At 37.1% G+C, this 21157-nt stretch overlaps 1 protein-coding gene across 4 annotated transcripts in view; it reads left to right on the plus strand.

The window, feature by feature from the left end:
- The window catches only part of ZEB1 (zinc finger E-box binding homeobox 1), a 194929-nt gene extending 179109 nt beyond the window's left edge, over window positions 1-15820 (plus strand). For all 4 annotated transcript variants that reach the window (XM_027073750.2, XM_053225483.1, XM_027073751.2 and 1 more), the window contains 4 exons: window positions 2654-2759; window positions 8780-10587; window positions 13014-13194; window positions 13308-15820. In XM_027073750.2, coding sequence (XP_026929551.1) covers window positions 2654-2759; window positions 8780-10587; window positions 13014-13194; window positions 13308-13903 — 2691 coding nt within the window. In that variant the 3' untranslated portion in view covers window positions 13904-15820. The remainder of the gene's footprint in view (window positions 1-2653; window positions 2760-8779; window positions 10588-13013; window positions 13195-13307) is intronic.
- Window positions 15821-21157: the final 5337 nt, after the last annotated feature.

A 21157-nucleotide genomic window follows, 5' to 3' on the forward strand; every position in this document is an offset into this window, starting at 1 on the left:
GAAACAAATCATAATATCTCTAAGCAACATAAAAGCCAATTTTGTGGTGATATTTCTGATGGGTTCAAACCTAATAGGTCTTATATATGAAGCATGTGGTCAGAGGAAGGTCAGAAAAGCACTGTGATTAATACATGGACCAGTAATGTGAGGCAATATTACCAAGATATCTTGGATACAATTTAGGTTATGGGGCAGCAAACCTGAGTACAATGTCTATCTTGCTGCCTTTGAAAATCATACCATGACTTAAAAGTAAGCATTTCCATGTCTTATTAATTTATTCATTAGATGCATATTTGTGTTTCTGTTACATGTCAGGCCCTGTTCTAGGTGTTAAAGGCACAATAGTGAAAAAGACAAGCAAAGATCCTGACAATAGGGAGCATATATTAGTAGGTGATATAAAATGTAAGGACAGATAGTATGAAGAAAAATAAGGTAGAGTAAGAGGATAAAAAGTGAAGAAAGTTGCTACTTTTTTAAGATAGGGAGAACTTTCTGAGAATAGGACATCTGAACTAAGACCTGAATGAAAGGATGGAGCCAGCCATGGAAAGATTGGGCGGGGGGGGGGGGGGGGGGGGGGTGGTGTTCCAGTCAAAGGGAACAAAGGGAAACATAAAAAGACGTTGAGACAGAAGCCTGCCCAGCATCACCAAAGGACAGCAAGGAGGCCAGTGTGAATAAAACTTTCTCGAGAAAGATAGGTGAGACCAGGAGGCATTAGGGGCCAGATGATGTACCCCCTTCTATAGGCCATGATAGAGACTTTTGATTTTATTCTACAGAGTGACAGGAGGCCTTTGAAGGATATTGAGTTTTATCTTTATTTTTTTATTTTTAAGGGAACAGTGGTTCTTGGGTGAAGAGTAGATCAAGAGAGACAAGAATGAAAGCAGGGAGATCATTTACAAGCAAGGAAACTATTTGGAGAATACTGCTATAATCCAGGCCGAAAGTCGTGGTGGCTTTGAACTCACTGGTGGTGACAGACATGACATAATGATGAATGTTAGATTCAGAGTGTATTCAGATGGCCTGCTGATGGATTGAGTAAGGGTGTAAAATGTAAAAGAAAGCAAGAAATCAAGGATTACTCTAAAGTTCAAAGCCTAAGCAATAATCAAATAAATGAGGGCATCATTTACAAAAACAAGAAATACCAGAGGAAGAGCTGATTCTCAGAAATTAAGGGTTCAGTAAATCATGTAAAGTTTCACATGCCCATTGCTTTCCAACTGGCAATATCAAGGACTCAGTTGGCCGTGAGAGCCTGGAGTTAAGAGGTGTAGAGATAAACTGTTGGGAGTTGTCACCATATGTGACAACTATGGGTTTGGATGAAGTAGGACCTGATACCTAGTAAGTACTTATTCTCTTTCCTTCCTGTATGAAAAACACAAGGGAGACTTTAGCGAGGGTGAGAGTGAAGCAAGTAGTACTTAAGTTGAGCTTTTGAAGTATGGGTAGAATCTTAATAGTCATAATTGTGGGGAAGTATAGCCAAGAAATAAGGAATAGTATAAACCAAAGGAAGGAGATAGAGAAGAGCAGTATATGTGCCAACACTGAAACTCCCTAAGTGACTGAGGGATGACCTTCTTCTAGAGAGCTGGTGTGGAATAAGCCTGGAAACTCAGGAGCTATAAACTTGGAATGTACAGACTCAGAATCTATATTCAGGTGTTAATGGGGAGCCTTTGGAGATTTATGAGCAATTTGTGGTTTATGAGGTTTATGATACAATTCAATTCAAGCAGCACTTTTGTATGATTAACGAACAAAAAATGCAGAAACAGACTCAAACACAGAGAACACACTGGTGGTTGCCAAAGGGGAGGGCGGGGGACAGGCACAATGGGTGAAGGGGAGTGGGAGACACAGACTTTCAGTTATGGAATGAACCAGGCATGGGGATGAAAGGTACAGCATAGAGAATATAGTCAATGGTATTGTAATAGCGTTGTGTGGTGATAGATGGTGGACTCTCGTGGTGAGCACAGCGTAACACATGGAGTTATTGAATCACTGTGTTGTGTGCTGAAACTAATGTAACATTGTGTGTCAGCTATACTCCACTGAAAAACTTACTTAATTTAAATCATAAATAAATTTAATGATGGATCAATTAAATAAATAAAGTAATGGGACCTGGGGGAAAAAATCTAAAAGTGCAGAATATATTTGAAATATATAGTGGAAATTTGACCAACCAGACAGAAAGCTACTATAATAATCCATATCTGGATGAAAAGATGGAAGTATTTTTAAATCATCAGATGAAAGTACATTTTGGAAATATCAAGCGTCCAAGAGGATAAACTACTTGAAAAAGTCTGGCCTGCAGAAGAGATAATCTCTAGTTCCTAGTAAAATATATTATCTTATTTGTGCTAAATACTGTATTACTCAATAAAGTATGATTCTAATACTCTAAATGAGCAAGTGGAGATTTTTCTCTGTGTCAGAATTCTGTTCCCATTATCGCACTTCGTTTGGTAATATTCCAAGTGTTAAATTTTCATGACTGCCTCAGTTTGAGGCCTTTGAGAAGCAGAATTCACCAGAATAATACTTTTAGCAGATTGGCCGTTCTTTTATGTCCAAAGCTTTTTTGCCTTATAATTAAACTATCAATTCTTTCTTGCAGAGACATGTGACACAGTCTGGGGGTAATCGTAAATTCAAGTGCACTGAATGTGGAAAAGCTTTCAAATACAAACATCATCTAAAAGAGCACTTAAGAATCCACAGTGGTAAATATTTGTTTTCTTTCTACATCTTGAATATTATAGCATATGTGGTAATAAAGAAATCTGTCATAACATGTGGTCTAGACACATGATCAGGAACATCTTGCTTTTTCTTTTAGGGTAAAGACTTATATGGAGAAATTTTCTATTTATAAGTGACATTTTTGGAGTCTTAATCTCTAACTGAAGCACGTTAAGCTAATGTAATATGACATACTCCAAATTTCCTAATCAGAATATAGCATGTTTTAACAAGAAGAACAGCCTCCTTTAGCTTTCTGATGGATGTTAATTTCATTGCCTCTTTTGCACAGTTAGCTAGGGAAGGACAAAGAAGATTCACAAGTCACAATTTGCACAAGAAAGTAAGATGGAGACATTCTTAACATGAGAGAAGTAGAAGTGGAAACTCCAGATAGAAAATGGTGTGTGGGGTGATGCGGAGCTAGCCAGACAAGGCAGCACTGAGAATTGAAAAGAAAAATGTGTTCACCTATTATTTCACCTTTCTATTCCATATCACTTTCTAAATTGTTACTTATAAAATGATACTACATGATAAAAAATATGTCTGTTTTAGAAACTTCTAAACATAAAGAACTGTAATTTGCATTTCTTTAACGGCACCACTTCAACAAAAGCTATAAAGAAAGCTTGGTAGCGTCCCACATGGCACTATGAAATCTGTTCATCTCCTGACTAATTTTGACATGTTATTTTAGATTTAAATAGTTTTAGTGAAAAAGAACTGTTTTCTAATTAACGAGAAATTATGGATGTCTGCACATGGCTTATTTCGTGGAAATTATTGTATTGACATTTACATCTTACAGATATCCTACAAAAAAAGTACAGCGGGTGGCCCTGTGAGGGGTGATTGGTGATATCTGTGTTTTATTTTGGAACCGCATTTCTAGAAGTTTTACTGTCTTGCTCATTGAGGGCTAAATAATGTTAAAGTTACCACTTTTGTTGAAACCAAGATTGTTGCATAGACATTTAAATATTTTCACACTTTAATATTTCTGGAAATTAGAGGTTGTTGTCTTTTGCAGTTGCCACAAGATCCTATTTCATAGAGAAGCTCGCGGGCAATTGAAAAATTTCCATCAATAATACATTTTTAATGACCTATTATTTTCTTACCACAGATGATTTGAAGTTGTTGATAGAGATATAGCTAATTCAAGAGAGTTTTCTTAAATTTTGAGATCGGGGGTAAAGGAAGGAAAAAGTAAAAATTAGAGTAAGATTCACGTACAAAATGAATGTCACATGGTCCTGTTGCACTTACATAGGAGGATTCACCAAACCTGCAGGTGATACAAAATTGGGAAGCATGGGTCACACCAGAGATTAAAATTGCAGGGCTAGAAACAGGAAGTTGATATTTAATCACAAAACTCTGCATTGACATTCAAAAAGCAGTCTTGATCAAGTAGAAAGTGGGGAGCTACTACTGTCTGTACTGGAAAAATGTTAGGAGTCTGGATGGTCAAGAGCTTCCGGTAAGCTTGTTAGCAGTGCGCTGCTGCTGCAGCTGAAGTAGCTAGTGAAAATTCAGGCCGCGTCACGGCTCACGGTGCACCCTCTGTGCTGTGCGCAGTCCATTCCTTACGTATTTATACCTGTCTTAATATGAGGCTTGTATGCCTTTAATACAGCAGGAAATTTTAATTTATAAAAATATATTAGGAAAGTAAAGTAAAGAAAGTAGCACAAGCATGAAGTAAGCATGAAAACAAATGAACACCACGAAATGCCACGCACGTGCTGAAAGTGGACCACACATCAGACTCTAAGGTTTGGGAAATAAGAAAACTACGTCAGTAACTGAGACCCAGACAGTCCATAAATAAAAGGAATCAGTGACTAGAAAAAGCATCACTCTTGCTGCTACTAAGTAAGTCCATAGGGAAAGCTGTTCCTTGGAGCATCATAAAGGGGAAAGGACAAAATACGTTTTATGTCATTTCCCCCAAATATCCTCAAAATAATACAGCAGAGAATTTGATAGGGTTTTCTTTTTAAAACAAGACTGTCCAATAGGAGGCCAGTGATATTTCACCAAAATGCAGTTCAGGAAAAGCATGTCTCCAGGGCAGCCACTTGGATACAATTCGAGTGTACAGCTTTCTGATGGTCTGGTTTATTCCAAGGGAAGGTAGCCAAGTGGGGCTATTCAGTGTCCTCCCGGGACTGGTAGCAATCTGTAAACATGTGGTAACTGGGTCTTGCAAAGGCAAATTACAGAAATTGAGAGCAAGCATTCAGAAACTATTGTACAAAGAAAACGCTGTGATAATTTTATTATATTTGATACAATATCAATCTGATATTAGATTGGAAATTTAAAACGAAAAAAAATGAAGAAAAAAAACCCCACCCTTCACCACAGATAGTTTTGAAAGCACTGTTTAGAGTATCTAGCAATGGATGAGCTTCATAGCCTTAAAGAAACCTCTGTAATTTTGTTCTCAGCTGTGTTTTTAATCAAGGCCTTCAAATTATACTCCCTAAAATTACCGGAATTGTTGCTCTCTTCTGATACCATTAAAATGAGCCCTCTGCAGAGTCATGTGTGTTGCCCATCATCTGAACTCTGCCTGTGGGAGGTGAGCTATGATGAGGGGCAGATCACCTCCCCTCCACTCAGAGGTGAGGCAAAAGAGCTCCTGCTCCCAGCCCGTGATCCTCTCCAGAAAATAATTTAGGTTTTTTCGATAGCCCTAGACCTTTAGCCTGGAAAATTTTTACATCAGATGCAACCAAACACCCACTTCCGCCATTACAAAAAAGAAATCAGTACTCATGGGACATCTGACTTTTCACAGCACAACTTCCTGATGCCACCTCCAGGGTTTAACAGTTGCAGGACAGATGAATTAGGTGATATACTTTAGCTATAAACCGTAAAGCTAGGAAATTAGAAACAAGAGATTTTCCAACAAACATAGTGGATTTGGCTTTACAACGTTTGTTCTGCACTTTATTTCTGGTGATGATACAATATCAGGTAACTCCCGGCAATAATAATGATAACTAGTATTTATTGAATACTTAACTATTTACAGCCACATTCTAGTTATTTGGGTACATAAATGCATGCAGTCCTCACCACGGCCTTATGAGATAGATGCTATTATTTCCCCCTTTTTTACTGATGAGAACATGGAGGTTCAGAGAGCTTAATTAACCTATCCAAAGTCACTCAGCCTCTTCATGGCAAAGCCGAGCCCCAGTGTAGGTATCCTGACTCCAAAGTGGTTGCCTTAGCCACTGTGCTCCTCTGTCTCCCTGTTTGTAAAGATAAAAATAATCTATATTATAGATTCTTATGTTTTGAGTGTCTCTAGCAAGAGAGCAAGCATATAGCTTATCTAAAAATGTTATCCAGTAATTTAAAATGTTATCCAATAATTTAAAATGTTAAAATGGAGATATACTAAAACATATCCCTCATTTTACCCCCACTGGAAATTTTCCTGATACATTTTGAGTATTGAATCATATTTCAGGCATCCCTTTGGAAAGATATTGATAAATTGGAGAATTTCCAGAGATGAGTTAACAAGTGGGTAAGGGTTCCAAAAACCATGTCCTATGAGGAGTCTTTGAAGGACCACGGTATATTTAATCCACACAAAGGAAGTTTAAGGATGCAGATGACAGCTCATCATCAGTTTGAAAATCTGGCTTTCAGAAGAAAAGTTAGACTTGTTCTGTGTGGCATCAGTGGGCAGGAAAGTAGGCTGTTACAACAAGGGAAATCTGGCTTAGTACTCAACCTAGCTCTCAGTAGAATTACCTTTTTTTTTTAATTTTTTTATGTTTATTTATTTTTGAGAGAAACACAGAGACAGAGAACAGAGTGTGAGCTGGGGAGGGGAAGAGAGAGAGGGAGACACAGAATCCAAAGCAGGCTCCAGGCTCTGAGCTGTCAGCACAGAGCCTGACGTGGGGCTTGAACTCACGGACTGCAAGATCACGACCTGAGCCGAAGTCAGACACTTAACCAACTGAGCCACCCAGGCTCCCCAGAGTTACTTTTTAAAAGAATGACTAACATGTATTAAGACCACACAAAAAGTTTTGTTATATTATGTCATGTAACTGCTATAACAGTCCATTGAGGATGTATCTACATTTATTTACACACCAAAACACTGAAGTTTGGAAAGATTCAGAGAATAGTAAGTGACAGAGCCAGGTTTTGAACCCAAATTCATGATCCTCAGCAGAACCAGACTAGACCATCTTTCATAGAGCTGTCCAGCAGGTAATAACTTTCTTTTAATAAAGGAGCTTAAGCAGGAGACTAGCCAAAGTCAAGGATGATATAAAATGAATTTTTTATTGCAAGGATATAAAATGAACTCTTTTACCGAATAAGAGGGCCTCTTAGATCACTTCCAGTTCTAATATCTGATTCTTCAAGTAATTATACTTTGAGAAAATATAAGTCACTTTTTAAAAACTTTGCACTGAAATTACATTATTAGAAGAGTTTACACCGACTCTCCCACTGCTTCCATTTTAATTATTAAAAAGAACAGAGGAAAGAAAGAGCTTTATTTTGATACTGAGTAGATAAATTAGCATCACCGTATTTCATAATTCTGCAATTAGCCATTCATTCATCTTGAAAAGGTTTAGTGAGCATTTTTGTGACCTACACAAAGGATAAATGGCACAGAAGACTCAGGTTCCCACCTTATTGAGACTCACAGTCTGAAAACTATAAATTACAAATTAATGAACTATAAATTAAAATTAAAGTGAAAATTAGGTTTGTATGAAAATATTCCATTTGGCTTCATGCTTTTCAAATTTTTCTACGAAAGTATCCCTAACAGCCAAGAAGAATAAATGCCTTGTACCCCCAAAGGTCTAGGGAAGCAACTTGATGAAGGCCTGTACAAGCAAGGTGCTTCTTTGACATTGTGGTTATTTTCCTAACAATTCACACAAATGTTTTATTATTCTCCATAGTGTAATCTGTGTTTTAATATTGCAATGTTTTAAATTACCATAACTGCTGTCACTAAAATTGAAACTATAAGAAAGTTTTGCGTACCCATTAGAACATTGCCTTATGTCTCCAGGAGTACATACCTCCTAGTTTAATAAGCCATCGCTCCTAGCAGTACCTCATATCTAAAGTTTTCTTCTCATTGAGAAGATCTTTTCAAGGAAACCTTAAAACCTTGTGGATATGGGAAGTGTAGGTATTCGTATGATGTATACAGTCAAGGATAGATATTGGTACTTAAGTCTTATGGGAGATTTTACTTACTTTTCTTCTAATAATTTCTCCTATGGATGGTTAAGTATAGTGAAATAGAGAAAATAACATAGGGAGGTGAAATAAGATAACAAAAATGATTTGAAAGAATAGATGTACGTTTGACCCTTGAACGATGCAGGGGTTATGGGTGCTGGTGCCCCGTGCAGTCAGAAATCCACATACAACTTTTGACTTCCCAAAAACTTAATTACTAATAGCCTGCTCTTGACCAGAAGCCTTACCAACAGCATAAATAGTCAATTAATGCATATTTTATATGTTATATGTATTATATACTGTATTCTTGGAATAAAGTAAGCTCCAGAAAAGAAAACGTTATTAAGAAAGTCATAAGGAAAATACATTTACAGTACTGTATTATATTTATTGAAAACCTTCCACGTGTAAGTCAACCTGTGCAGTTCAAATCCATGTTGTTCAAGAGTCAGCTGTAATTATTTGAGAATTATTTGAAGGTTTAAAAGTTAGCAGAAATATTACATACATATGCTGCAAAGATTCCCTGATTGGCTAGCACATGTACTTCAGACTAAGGTTTTATTAGTCTTCATAGCATTTATGTCAGTTCAGAACTGCAAATGACGATTCTAAATAAAATTGTATCACAAGATCCACAGTAACCTCTTTTTAAATTGATACTGCTTGCTTAAAGGAAAATGTGGACACATAAAAATGTATGTGTAATAATGCAGTGAATGTAATTTATTTTGTTTAGGAGAGAAGCCATATGAATGCCCAAACTGCAAGAAACGTTTTTCCCATTCTGGTTCCTATAGCTCACACATAAGCAGCAAGAAATGTATCAGCTTGATGCCTGTGAATGGGCGACCAAGAACAGGACTCAAGACATCTCAGTGTTCCTCACCATCTCTTTCGGCCTCACCAGGCAGTCCCACACGACCACAGATAAGGCAAAAGATAGAGAATAAACCCCTTCAAGAGCAACTTTCTATAAACCAAATTAAAACTGAACCTGTGGATTATGAATTCAAACCCATTGTGGTTGCTTCAGGAATCAACTGTTCAACCCCTTTACAAAATGGGGTTTTTAGTGGTGGTGGCCCGTTACAGGCAACCAGTTCTCCTCAGGGTGTGGTGCAAGCTGTTGTTCTGCCAACAGTTGGTTTGGTGTCTCCCATAAGTATCAATTTAAGCGATATTCAGAATGTACTTAAAGTGGCAGTAGATGGTAATGTAATAAGGCAAGTTTTGGAGAATAATCAAGCCAATCTTGCATCCAAAGAACAAGAAACAATCAATGCTTCATCCATACAGCAAGGTGGCCATTCTGTTATTTCCGCCATCAGTCTTCCTTTGGTTGATCAAGATGGAACAACCAAAATTATCATTAACTACAGTCTTGAGCAGCCTAGCCAACTTCAAGTTGTTCCTCAGAATTTAAAAAAAGAAAATCCGGTCCCCACAAACAGTTGCAAAAGTGAAAAGTTACCCGAAGATCTTACTGTTAAATCTGAGAAGGACAAAAGCTTTGAAGGAGGAGTGAACGATAGCACTTGCCTTCTGTGTGACGAATGTCCAGGAGATATTAATGCACTTCCAGAATTAAAGCACTATGACCTAAAGCAGCCTGCTCAGCCCCCTCCACTCCCTGCACCAGAAGCTGAGAAGCCCGAGTCCTCTGTTTCATCAAGCGGAGATGGCAATTTGTCTCCCAGTCAGCCACCTTTAAAGAACCTTTTGTCTCTTCTAAAAGCGTATTATGCTTTGAATGCACAACCGAGTGCAGAAGAGCTCTCAAAAATTGCTGATTCAGTAAACCTACCACTGGATGTAGTAAAAAAGTGGTTTGAAAAGATGCAAGCTGGACAGATCTCAGTGCAGTCTTCTGAACCATCTTCTCCCGAACCAGGCAAAGTCAATATCCCTGCAAAGAACGATGAGCAGCCTCAATCTACAAATGCAAATGAACCCCCAGACAGCACAGCAAGTCTGCAAAGCCCCCTGAAGATGACTAACTCTCCAGTTTTACCAGCGGGATCAGCCATCAATGGTTCCAGAAGTAGTCCATCATCCCCCTCACCTCTAAACCTTTCCTCATCCAGAAATACACAGGGTTACTTGTACACAGCGGAAGGTGCACAGGAAGAACCACAAGTAGAACCTCTTGATCTTTCACTACCAAAGCAACAGGGAGAATTATTGGAAAGGTCAACTATCACTAGTGTTTACCAGAACAGTGTTTATTCTGTCCAGGAAGAACCCTTGAACTTATCTTGTGCGAAAAAGGAGCCACAAAAGGACAGTTGTGTTACAGACTCAGAACCAGTTGTAAATGTAATCCCACCAAGTGCCAACCCCATAAATATTGCTATACCTACAGTCACTGCCCAGTTACCCACAATCGTGGCCATTGCTGACCAGAACAGTGTTCCATGCTTGCGAGCACTAGCTGCCAATAAGCAGACTATTCTGATTCCCCAGGTGGCTTACACATACTCTACTACCGTCAGCCCTGCAGTCCAGGAACCACCCTTGAAAGTGATCCAGCCAAATGGGAATCAGGTAACCAAAAAAAAAAAAAAAAAAAAAAAGTCCTCCCCATCCTGAAGTTGTTTGGTAAAATGCTAGTTCGACCTATTTCAGTAAAAGTTTTCCTTTTTTTTTTTTAAGTTTATTTATTTTGAGAGAGAGAGCGCGCACACACACACACACACACACACACGCGCGCGCGCAAGTGGGGTAGGGGCAGAGAAAGTGTGAGAAAGAAAATCCCAAGCAGGCTCTGCATTGCCAGCACAGAGCCTGAAGTGGGACTCGAACCCACAAAGCTAAGCGATCATGACCTGAGCCAAAACCAAGAGTCGGCTTAATTGACTGAGCCACCCAGGCACCCCTTCAGTGAATTTTTTCTAATAAAGATCAGTCTCTGTAGAGCCAAGCAGGTTGATACAGACTATCATTTTTGAAAAGAAATAGATGAATGTTTGCTTTAACTTTTGTAGCATCCCGTCTTCAGTGTTTTACTAATCCAAGGGATAGTTCTCAACTACAGTTTTAATTGTTATTCTACTCTGATAATGAGAATTCTCAGCTAAAAACTTGACTATTTGAAGGAAGAAAAGAAATACTGGAATACTGACTAATTGGATTCCTGGTTTTATAGTTATATTCCCAAATTAGTAACGGTTTCTGCCTTATGATAACTAACACATGAAACCATGTTGCCATTCATAGACATTTCACCCCAGCAGAACTTAGTTATTACTTTTTATGTGTTAACACCTATGTTTGTTAAAGGCTTTAATTAAATAAGAATTAAGTATACAAAGAGCCCATCTAGTGAATGTGCTGATCACTTTATGAGCTGTGAACTAAAACAGTATTCAGTCATAATTAATATATATGAGGAAGCATTGTTGTGAATCTATATATACATTTCCCTCCTTACTTTCCCCCCAAAATCCATGATGTGGTTTTAGATAGAACCATTTTGTGTGACTATTGTGTGCTCGTTGTCCAGACTTTTTCTAGGTCACCAACCTTGATGTCCCCCCCCCAATTTTTTTCATCAATTTCTGATTGAATCAACCAAATACCAGGATAAATTTGATCTGTTATCCAAATTCATGCTATAAGTAGGTGCAATGAACATAATTACAATATCCTGTTCAAATGTGTATTTGCTGCTTTTTTCCCCCTTAAATATTGCTACTGATTGGGTTTCCTGCCATTGTGATTACTCTTGAAAAAAATTCTCACATGACCAATGACTTCACCTAGATTCTTGGTGTATAAAACACTGTGTACACCTTTGAAGAATAAAGGGAGACCCACTAACCTTTCAGTTAATCATATGACCAGATCAAATAGCAATAAAAGTAGTCAGGTTACTTCAGCGCAAACCGGCAGCTCACAAATGACCCAAATGGCTGCACCTCTCCCACCTTGCAGAACTAGAAGAAATGTTGTAAAAACCTTTGAACTTTCAGAAAATTTGTGGGTTTAGAGACAATAGAACGGAAGACATTAGGAAAGATGGGAGGATCTTGAGGAACCCAATTCCTCTACCAATCGTTGTTTACCTACATGAGCATCCTACACAAAAGTACCTCCCTGAGACTGCTGAAATTATTTTATTCCACTGAAAGTCTGCAGATTTATTTTGACTAGCAAGTATTCTTGTTTGAAAATGCAGACTCTCCTGCACAGTTTTTCATCTTGTTCCTTAGAAAAGTAGTAGAGCAGACCTCTCTTTTCCAAAAAAAAAAAAAAAAACCAGGGAGGTCAGTTCATAGAACTCTGAAATTCTGGAGGACACAATTCAAAGACCACTTTGTAAAAATAGAATCTTAACTTTTGCTCTGTAAAACCCAGAATGAAAACAGTGATGCAGTTGGAAATTAGTGATTATGTAGCAAACCCTTAAGTTAATATTTTTGGCAAATTTCTCATAAAGGTATTATTTATTTGGACCAAATAAATTTGGTTACTATGCATTTTACATTCTTTCTTTTTGGTGTCCTTTCTTTTCATCAGTTGATCACTTGTGTTTGTCATCATTGTAACTATATTGCCCCCAACCTCCCTTTTGTCTATATGAACCCCCACCTGTCACCTAGCCCCACCCTTGGAGCCCATCTGCAGTGATGAGTAGTATGCTTGCTTTGGTCAAATTATTAAAAGTATAAATCGGGGCACCTGGGTGGCCTAGTTGGTTACACCTCGAATTCTTGCTTTTTGGTGCAGGTCATGTATCAAGGTCATAGAATCTAGCCCCATGTCTGGCTCCAGGCTGAGCATGGAGCCTGCTTAGGATTCTTGCCCCCCTCTTCTCTCTCCCCCACTCGTGAGGGAGATGCCATGCACTCTTGCTCTAAAGTAAAAAGATTTTTTTTAATTAAGTAGTTTCTTTTAACCTATGCTTTTATATAGGTCTCTTGTTTATCTTTTAAGTAGAAATTAAATTTTATCTTCTTTTCTTCCTTTAGGATGAAAGGCAAGACACTAGCTCAGAAGGAGTATCAAATGTAGAGGATCAGAATGACTCTGACTCTACACCACCCAAAAAGAAAATGCGGAAGACAGAAAATGGAATGTATGCTTGTGATTTGTGTGATAAGATATTCCAAAAGAGTAGCTCGTTATTGAGACATAAATATGAACACACAGGTATGTTGATGAACCTGATGACTTGGAAAGTGAATCTGCAGTGCTTTCCCCAAACTGAAGTGCCCCCAAAATCCTTGTGAGGATTGTTTCATGGCTGTGTTCTTATTTTGCAGGTAAAAGACCTCACGAGTGTGGAATCTGTAAAAAGGCATTTAAACACAAACATCATTTGATTGAACACATGCGATTGCATTCTGGAGAAAAGCCCTATCAATGTGACAAATGTGGCAAGCGTTTCTCACACTCTGGGTCTTACTCGCAACACATGAATCATCGCTACTCCTACTGCAAGAGAGAAGCGGAAGAGCGCGATAGCACCGAGCAGGAAGAGGCGGGACCGGAAGTCCTGAGGAGTGAGCACGTTGGTGCTCAGGCGTCCCCCTCACAGGCCGACTCAGATGAGAGAGAGAGTTTGACAAGGGAAGAGGATGAAGATAGTGACAAAGAGGAAGACGAGGAGGAGGACAAAGAGATGGAAGAACTGCAGGAAGAAAAAGAATGTGAAAAACCACAAGGGGACGAGGAAGAGGAGGAGGAGGAAGACGAGATGGAGGAAGAAGAGGGAGAAGAGGCAGAGAATGAGGGAGAAGAGGCAAAAACTGAAGGTCTGATGAAGGATGATGAAGCTGTAAATCAAGCAAGCAGCTTAGAACAAAAAGTAAGCGAGAATAGTGAGCAGGTGTCAGAAGAAAAAACAAATGAAGCCTAATAGTTTTTCTAGAAGGAAAATAAATTCTAATTGGTAATGAAGTTTGTTCTATATTATACATGCTTTTCATGGAAACACAGTAACCTGTATACTGTGGTTTCTGTTCACTACTGTGTAAAGTAAAAATTTAAAAAAATACAAAATACAAAAAAAAAAACACACAAAAAAAAATCCGGGTGTGCCTGATCTCAGACCTAGTAATTTTTCATGCATTTTTCAAAGTTAGGAACAAGTTTGTAACACGAAGCAGATTAGAAAACTTTAATGACTCGGAAAGCAAAGATTGAACAGGTTAAAGGAAACTGATCAATTAGGTAAGCATCTGGCATTGTTTCATTTTTGTCAGTATTATCACTCTTACGTTGGTTTATTCTTAAGCTGTACAATTGGGAGAAATTTTATAATTTTTTATTGGTAAACGTATGCTAAATCCGCTTCAGTATTTTATTATGTTTTTTAAAATGTGAGAACTTCTGCACTACAGAATTCCCTTCACAGAGAAGTATAATGCAGTTCCAAACCATGCTAGCTACCTTTTATAAATCCAATCTAGAAGGTAGTAATTTCTAATACTTAGATGTCATAGTGGAGTATTATCATTTAAAGTGTATTGTTAGCCTTAAGAAAGCAGCCAATAGAAGAACTGAAGTTTCTTACTCATGTGGTTTCAAATGGAGTTCAGAAGATTGCCATTGAGTTCTGATTGCAGGGACTAACAGTGTTAATGCTGGGAAGGGCAGCAGAGTCGTCAGAATCAGTGTCTGTAATCGTGTTTTGAATATGTGGTGACAAATATGAAGGATATGATATGAAGCTTTGTGTCTCCTTTGGCCTTAAGCAAGACCTGTGTGCTGTAAGTGCCATTTATCAGTATTTTTCAAGGCTCTAACCCGCCTTCGTTCAGTGTGTGGCCTACAATAACTAGCATTTGTCGATGTGTTTGTCGTATCAAAATTCCAAATAAAACTTAAAACCACTGACTCTTGTCAGAGAAACCTAAACACTGGGACATTTCACCCTTTAATTCCTCAGCATCCATTTTGCGTTAATTGACTTTCAAAATTTCTCTACAGAAATGAAAGGGAAATTTTCTAATCTGCTCTATCCATGTACTTGCATTTCAGACATGGACATGCCATCATTGTTTGGCTCATAACTGTTTCCAAATGTTAGTTATTATGGACCCAGTTTATTAACAACATTAGCTGATTTTTACCTATCAGTATTATTTTATTTCTTTTAGTTTATAGATCTGTGCAACATTTTTGTACTGTACGTCTTCAAACCTGGCAGTATTAATACCCTTCTTACTGACATGTACTTTTAGTTTTAGAAAACTTTTATATTTATGTGTCTTATTTTTATATTTCTTTATTTATTACACAGTGTAGTGTATAATACTGTAGTTTGTATTAATACAATAATATATTTTAGTATGAAAATTTGGAAAGTTGATAAGATTTAAAGTAGAGATGCAATTGGTTCTCTTGCATTGAGATTTGATTTAACAGTGTTATGTTAACATTTATACTTGCCTTGGACTGTAGAACAGAATTTAAATGGGAATGTATTAGTTTTACAACTACAATCAAGTCATTTTACCTTTACCCAGTTTTTAATATAAAACTCTTAAATTTTGAAATTCACTGTGTGACTAATAGCATGATGCTCTGCAGTTTTATTAAGAGATTAGCCTAACCATAAAACTCTCATTTCCTTAGTAAGCCAAATTAGGATAACCTTATATAAACAGTGTTGGGAACAATGTTTAACATTTTGTGCCAATTTGTTCCTGTATTCATGTATGTAAGTTACAAATCTGATTCTTCATTTTTAAGTTCCTTGTTACACCATGGTCATTTTCTAGTTTTTTACCAGACTCCCCCATCTCACAATAAAATGCATCAACAAGCCTGACCTGCTGTCGTTCTTTTAATTATTATCAAGATTTTCTTTGGAAATCTCTCTGTGAAGTGGGGTATTACACTGTCATCCTGCACTTGATTTACCTTGGGCTGAATCTGGGTAGGAAACTAAATGTTTTAGACACTCACCACTAAATCGTGGGTTTCCCTTTGGCTAAGTGTTTCTGGGAAGGTCAGAGTTGGCAACTAAAGGCTTCCTCAGAGGTTGCTCCCTCTTCCTGAAACCCTTAACCACCACCACCCCCACTCTTGATCCCATGACATCTCACCCTCCGGTCACTGCAGGGAAGCCTGGGTTTAGATGCCTTTCCTCTGTACTCTCCTCGTCCCTTGTACCTTTCTTGCCATAGCTCTCGTGGTTATTTATATTCCTTCCCCACTAGGAAGAGGAACCGCATCTGCCAGAGTCACTCTCACATCCCCAATGCCTAGCAGAGTGCCTGGCACTAATAGGTACAACAAATTCTGTTGAGTGAAAATACAATTTGCATGTTAACAGAGTTTGGCTATGTCTTTACTACTCTTTTGCTTCTAATCTAAGAACATGTATATTAAATAAGTCCAGAAATTTAGTATTTTTCTGACTCGGGTCCTATTAAACATTTGGCATCGTAAACAAACAGTAAATTATACCTTCTTTTTCTGTTGCCTGACCTGTTCTGATTTGAGTTCATTTCTAGGTGTCTTTCTGATGCTTACCTTCGTGGTACATGACATAAGCATTCAAGGCCTGTGGATATGACTGCTTCCAGCATGGGTGACATGACCAATCTGAGGAGACTCTATTTTAGGACCCACTTCCCTTTTCAGGGCCCCACATTCCTAAGTACTCATTAACATCACGATGCTTCATTTCTTGTCACTAAAAACAGCTATCCGATAAACAAATTGACCATATAGGATTAAGAAATAGCCCTTCTTAGGAGGCATTTGTACTGCAATCACTGTAATAAGAAGCTCAAAGAAGGCGGTGCTTGGTGCATACTGATAAATGGCTAACAGAGGAATCTAGGCATTATTAACATGTGAACACTTCCCACTATTTTCTCAAACCACATAACAATAGGGCCATATGTTGTTTACTTGTGCCATGCACAGGTGCTTCACTATCAAAATTAATTTTTACAAAATACACATAAAAATCATGTGCCCATGAACACACACACACACACACACACACACACACACATACATATATGTATGTATTAAGTAGCAGAATAAGGATTTAAACACAGGCCTATCTGACTCTAAATCCATGTTCTTAACAAGCCTGTGTCGTATCTTGTGTAAGAATAGTTCACACTACATTTAAACTCAAACCTGGCCTTAAAAATTGTGAGAAGAAAATGTCAGTAAGACCAATATACATTTCAAAACATGATGAAAAAGAAAAGGAGGGGCATGAGATTTTTCAAATCTGTGTGCAAACTTAAAATTAGCCTTGAGAACATGAAATTGTAAACTTAGATTTCTCCTCTTAAGATCAAAGGGAGGGCACATTAGGACAATCACAATATGGACTTTGAACCTTACGAGACAGCAGAAGCTCCCCTCCTCTCATGGATAAATACATTCCATTCAACAGCAGAGCACACATTTTCCCCCAATGGCACATGGGATATTCATAAAGAGAAGCCATAATATGGGCCATAAACCAACTCTCAATTCAAAAGAATTGCAAATAAAATGTTTCCTTGGATTACAAAAAAATTAAACCAGGAATCTGTAACAGAAATATGTCTGGAAAATCCCCCCAAATTATTGGAAATCAGACCACACTTTTCCAAGTAACCCCTCAGCAAAAAAAAAAAAAAAAAAGAAACTAACAATTATAAAATAAGATGAACTAAATAAAAATGAAAATGCACTTTATCAAAACTTGTAGTGTGCAGCAAAGCAGTACCTATAAGAAAATGTATAGCATTAAATGCTTATATTTAAAAAGAATAGAGGACTTAAGTATCTAACTACCTTAAGAACTAGGAAATGAATAAAATTAAACCCAAGCCAAGCAGAAAGGAGGCATAAAGATATAAATAAACGGCATAGGAAGCAGAAAAATAATGAATCAATGAAAAAGAAAATAAATCAGTGAAATCAGAATCAGATTCTTTGAAAGGATTAATAAAATTGATAAACTTCTAGCCAGATCAAAGAAAAAAAGAAGACAAAATTATATCAAGAATGAGAGAGAAAATAATCTTGCAGATCCTATAGAGTAAAAGGATAAAAAGGAAATACGAACTTTATCCCAATGAATTTGACAACTATGATGAAAATGACACATGTCTGGAAAGATCAAAAATAACAAAGCTCACTAAAGAAGAAATAGCCTGAACAGTCCAAAGTCGAAGAAGTTAAATTTCTAGTTAAAAATCTGCTCACAAACAAGACTCCGGGTCCAGATGGCTTCACTGGTGAATTCTACTGAACATCAAAAAACGATATTGTACCAGTTCTACATAAACCCATCCAGGAAAAAAAAAAGAGAGAGAGAGAAAGAAAACACTCCCCACCTAGTCTGTGAAGCCAGCATATACCTGATGCCAAAACCAAGAAATTACAAGACACAAAAACTGCACACCAACATCTCTCATGAATATAGATGCAGCAATCTCTAACAAAACGTTAGGAAATCAATTTGAACAGTGTATCAATAGGAAAACAAATCATGACCAAGTGGGATTTATCCCAGAATTGCAAGGTTGATTGAATTGAATTCAAAATTCAATTAATGTAATTCATCATCTTCACAGAGCAAAAGGAAAGCCCATATAATCATCTTCATAGGTATAGAAGCATCTGACAAAGTTCAATACCAAGTCATAAAAATTCTCAGCAATCTAGGAACAGAAGGCAATTCCCTAAACCTGATGAAAGTCTCTTACAAAAAAACCTATAGTTAATGTCATACTCAATTATAAAAAATGCTTTCTCCTAAAATTATGAACAAGGCAAGAATGTCTTCTTCATGTTTTTATTAAACATTGCCCCGGAGGTCACACCCAGTGCAACGTGACAAGAAAAAGAAATGAAAGGCACGCAACACAGGTGGCAACAAGTGTAAAACTGTGTTTGCAGACAGCTTGGTTGTCTATGTGGAAAACAAAGAATTTACAAAACAACTAGAGAAGATGAAAGCAAGGTTATAGGATATAAGCTCGCTATACAAAACTCAATAATATTCTACATAATAATGATAAAAATGGAAATTTAAATTAAAAAAACAGTATCATCAAAAAAGGAAATATCTAGGGATAATTTAACAGAATTCACACACAAAAAAAGCAGAACCTGTGCCCTGAAAACTATAAAACATTGCTGAAAGAAAAGATGCAAAGAAAATGAAGATGCAAAAAAGTTCCTTATTTATGAATCAGGAAACTGCAATATCATTATGCTGTCTGTCCTCCCCAAATTTATCTCATCAGTACGATTTTAGTAAAAGTCCTATCCACATAATTGTAGAAATTGACATGCAAAAGACTTCAAGTAGGCAAAACGATTTTGAAACGGAATAAAGTTGGAGGATTTATACTATCTGATTTCTAGAGTTACTATAAAGCTATAGTAGTCAATGCAGAGTTGTATTGGCATGAGAATAGACTATCAGGAAAACAGGATTAAGAGTTGAGAAAACATCCACACATTTACAGTCAATTGGTTGTTGCCAAAGATGCCAAGATAACCCATCTTTTCAAAATGTAGTGCTGGTAAATGGACTTGATCTTCATCTCCTACCATACACAGAAATTGTTTCCAAATGGAATATGGACATAAATATGAGAGCTTAAGTTGTAAATCTTGAAGAAAAATTCTTTGTGACCTTGGGTTAAGAAAAAAATTCCTAGATAAGATACAAAAAGGATGAACAAATCATAAAAGGATTGACAAACTGAACTTCATAAAAATTTTAAAATTTGCTCTCCAAAAGATACTCTTAAGAAAATCAAAATGGAAAACCCTACTGGGAAAAAATATTTGCAAATATGTATCTTTATACTCAAGAGAAATGAAAACATACACCCAACACAAAAACCTGTATACATTGTTCATAGCAGCATTATTTATAATAGCTAAAAACTGGAAACAGCCCTATTGTCAATCAACTGATGAATAGATAAATTCATGGTGTGTCTATACAACAAAATATTACTTGACAATAAAAGGAGTGAAGTATTGATGCATGCTACAACATGGATGCACCTTGAAAACTTCATGCGAATGAAAGAAGCTAGTTACAAAAAAACTACATCTTCTGTTATTCCACTATATGAAATGTCCAAAATAGGCAAATAAATTAGTGGTTGTCTAGGCTTGGGAGTGCGGAGAGATTGGGTAGTGACTGCTAGTGGGTGTGGGTTTCTTTTTGGGATAATTAAAGTGTTCTAAATTAGATTGTGATGATATTTACACAAGTCTATGAATATACTAAAAATTATGGAATTGTATACTTTAAATGGGTATCTTTATGGTATGTGAATTATACCTCAACAAAACTTAAAAATATATGTATATAAGTTTTGAATATATAAAGAACTAGACAACTCAATAATGAGACAACCCAGTTTTTAAGTGAGCAAAATATTTGAGAAGATAATTCTACCAGAGAAGGTGTACAGATGGGAAACAAGCACATGAAACAATGATCAACATCATTAGTGATTAGAGAAAGGCAAATTAAAACCACAATGTGCTATCACTACACACCCAATAGAAGACTATCAGTAATACTGAATGTTGACCAAGATATAGAGCAACCAGAATTTCCATGCATTGCTGGTGGTGATTTTTAAAAGTACAACCACTTTTGGGGCACCTGGGTGTCTCAGTCAGTTAAGCGTCTGACTTCGGCTCAGGTCATGATCTCACCGTTCATGAGTTCAAGCCCCGCGTCAGGCTCTGTGCTGACAGCTTGGAGCCTGGAGCCTGCTTCAGATTCTGTGTCTCCCACTCTCTCTCTCTCTCTCTGTCCCCACTCATGCTCTGTCTCTCTTTCAAAAAAGAAAATGTTAAAAAAATAAAACAACCACTTTTAAAAATAGCCTCTCAGTGTTTTATAAAGTTAAACACATACTTAACATACCCAGAAATCCCCTCCTTAGTATTTACCCAAGATAAATGAAAACATATGTTCAAAAACTTGTATTAAGATGTTCATAGCAGTTTTAGTCATAATAGCCACACTGACGATAACCCAAATGTCTATAAAACATTGAATTAGTAACAAACTGTAGTATTTTCACACAATGGAATACCACTCCGCAATAAATAACAACAAACACATGGCTGAGTCTAAAAGCAGATATGTTAAGTATAACATGATTGT

The sequence above is a fragment of the Acinonyx jubatus genome, chromosome B4 (genome assembly GCF_027475565.1).
Source record: "Acinonyx jubatus isolate Ajub_Pintada_27869175 chromosome B4, VMU_Ajub_asm_v1.0, whole genome shotgun sequence".
Lineage (NCBI taxonomy): Eukaryota > Metazoa > Chordata > Mammalia > Carnivora > Felidae > Acinonyx > Acinonyx jubatus.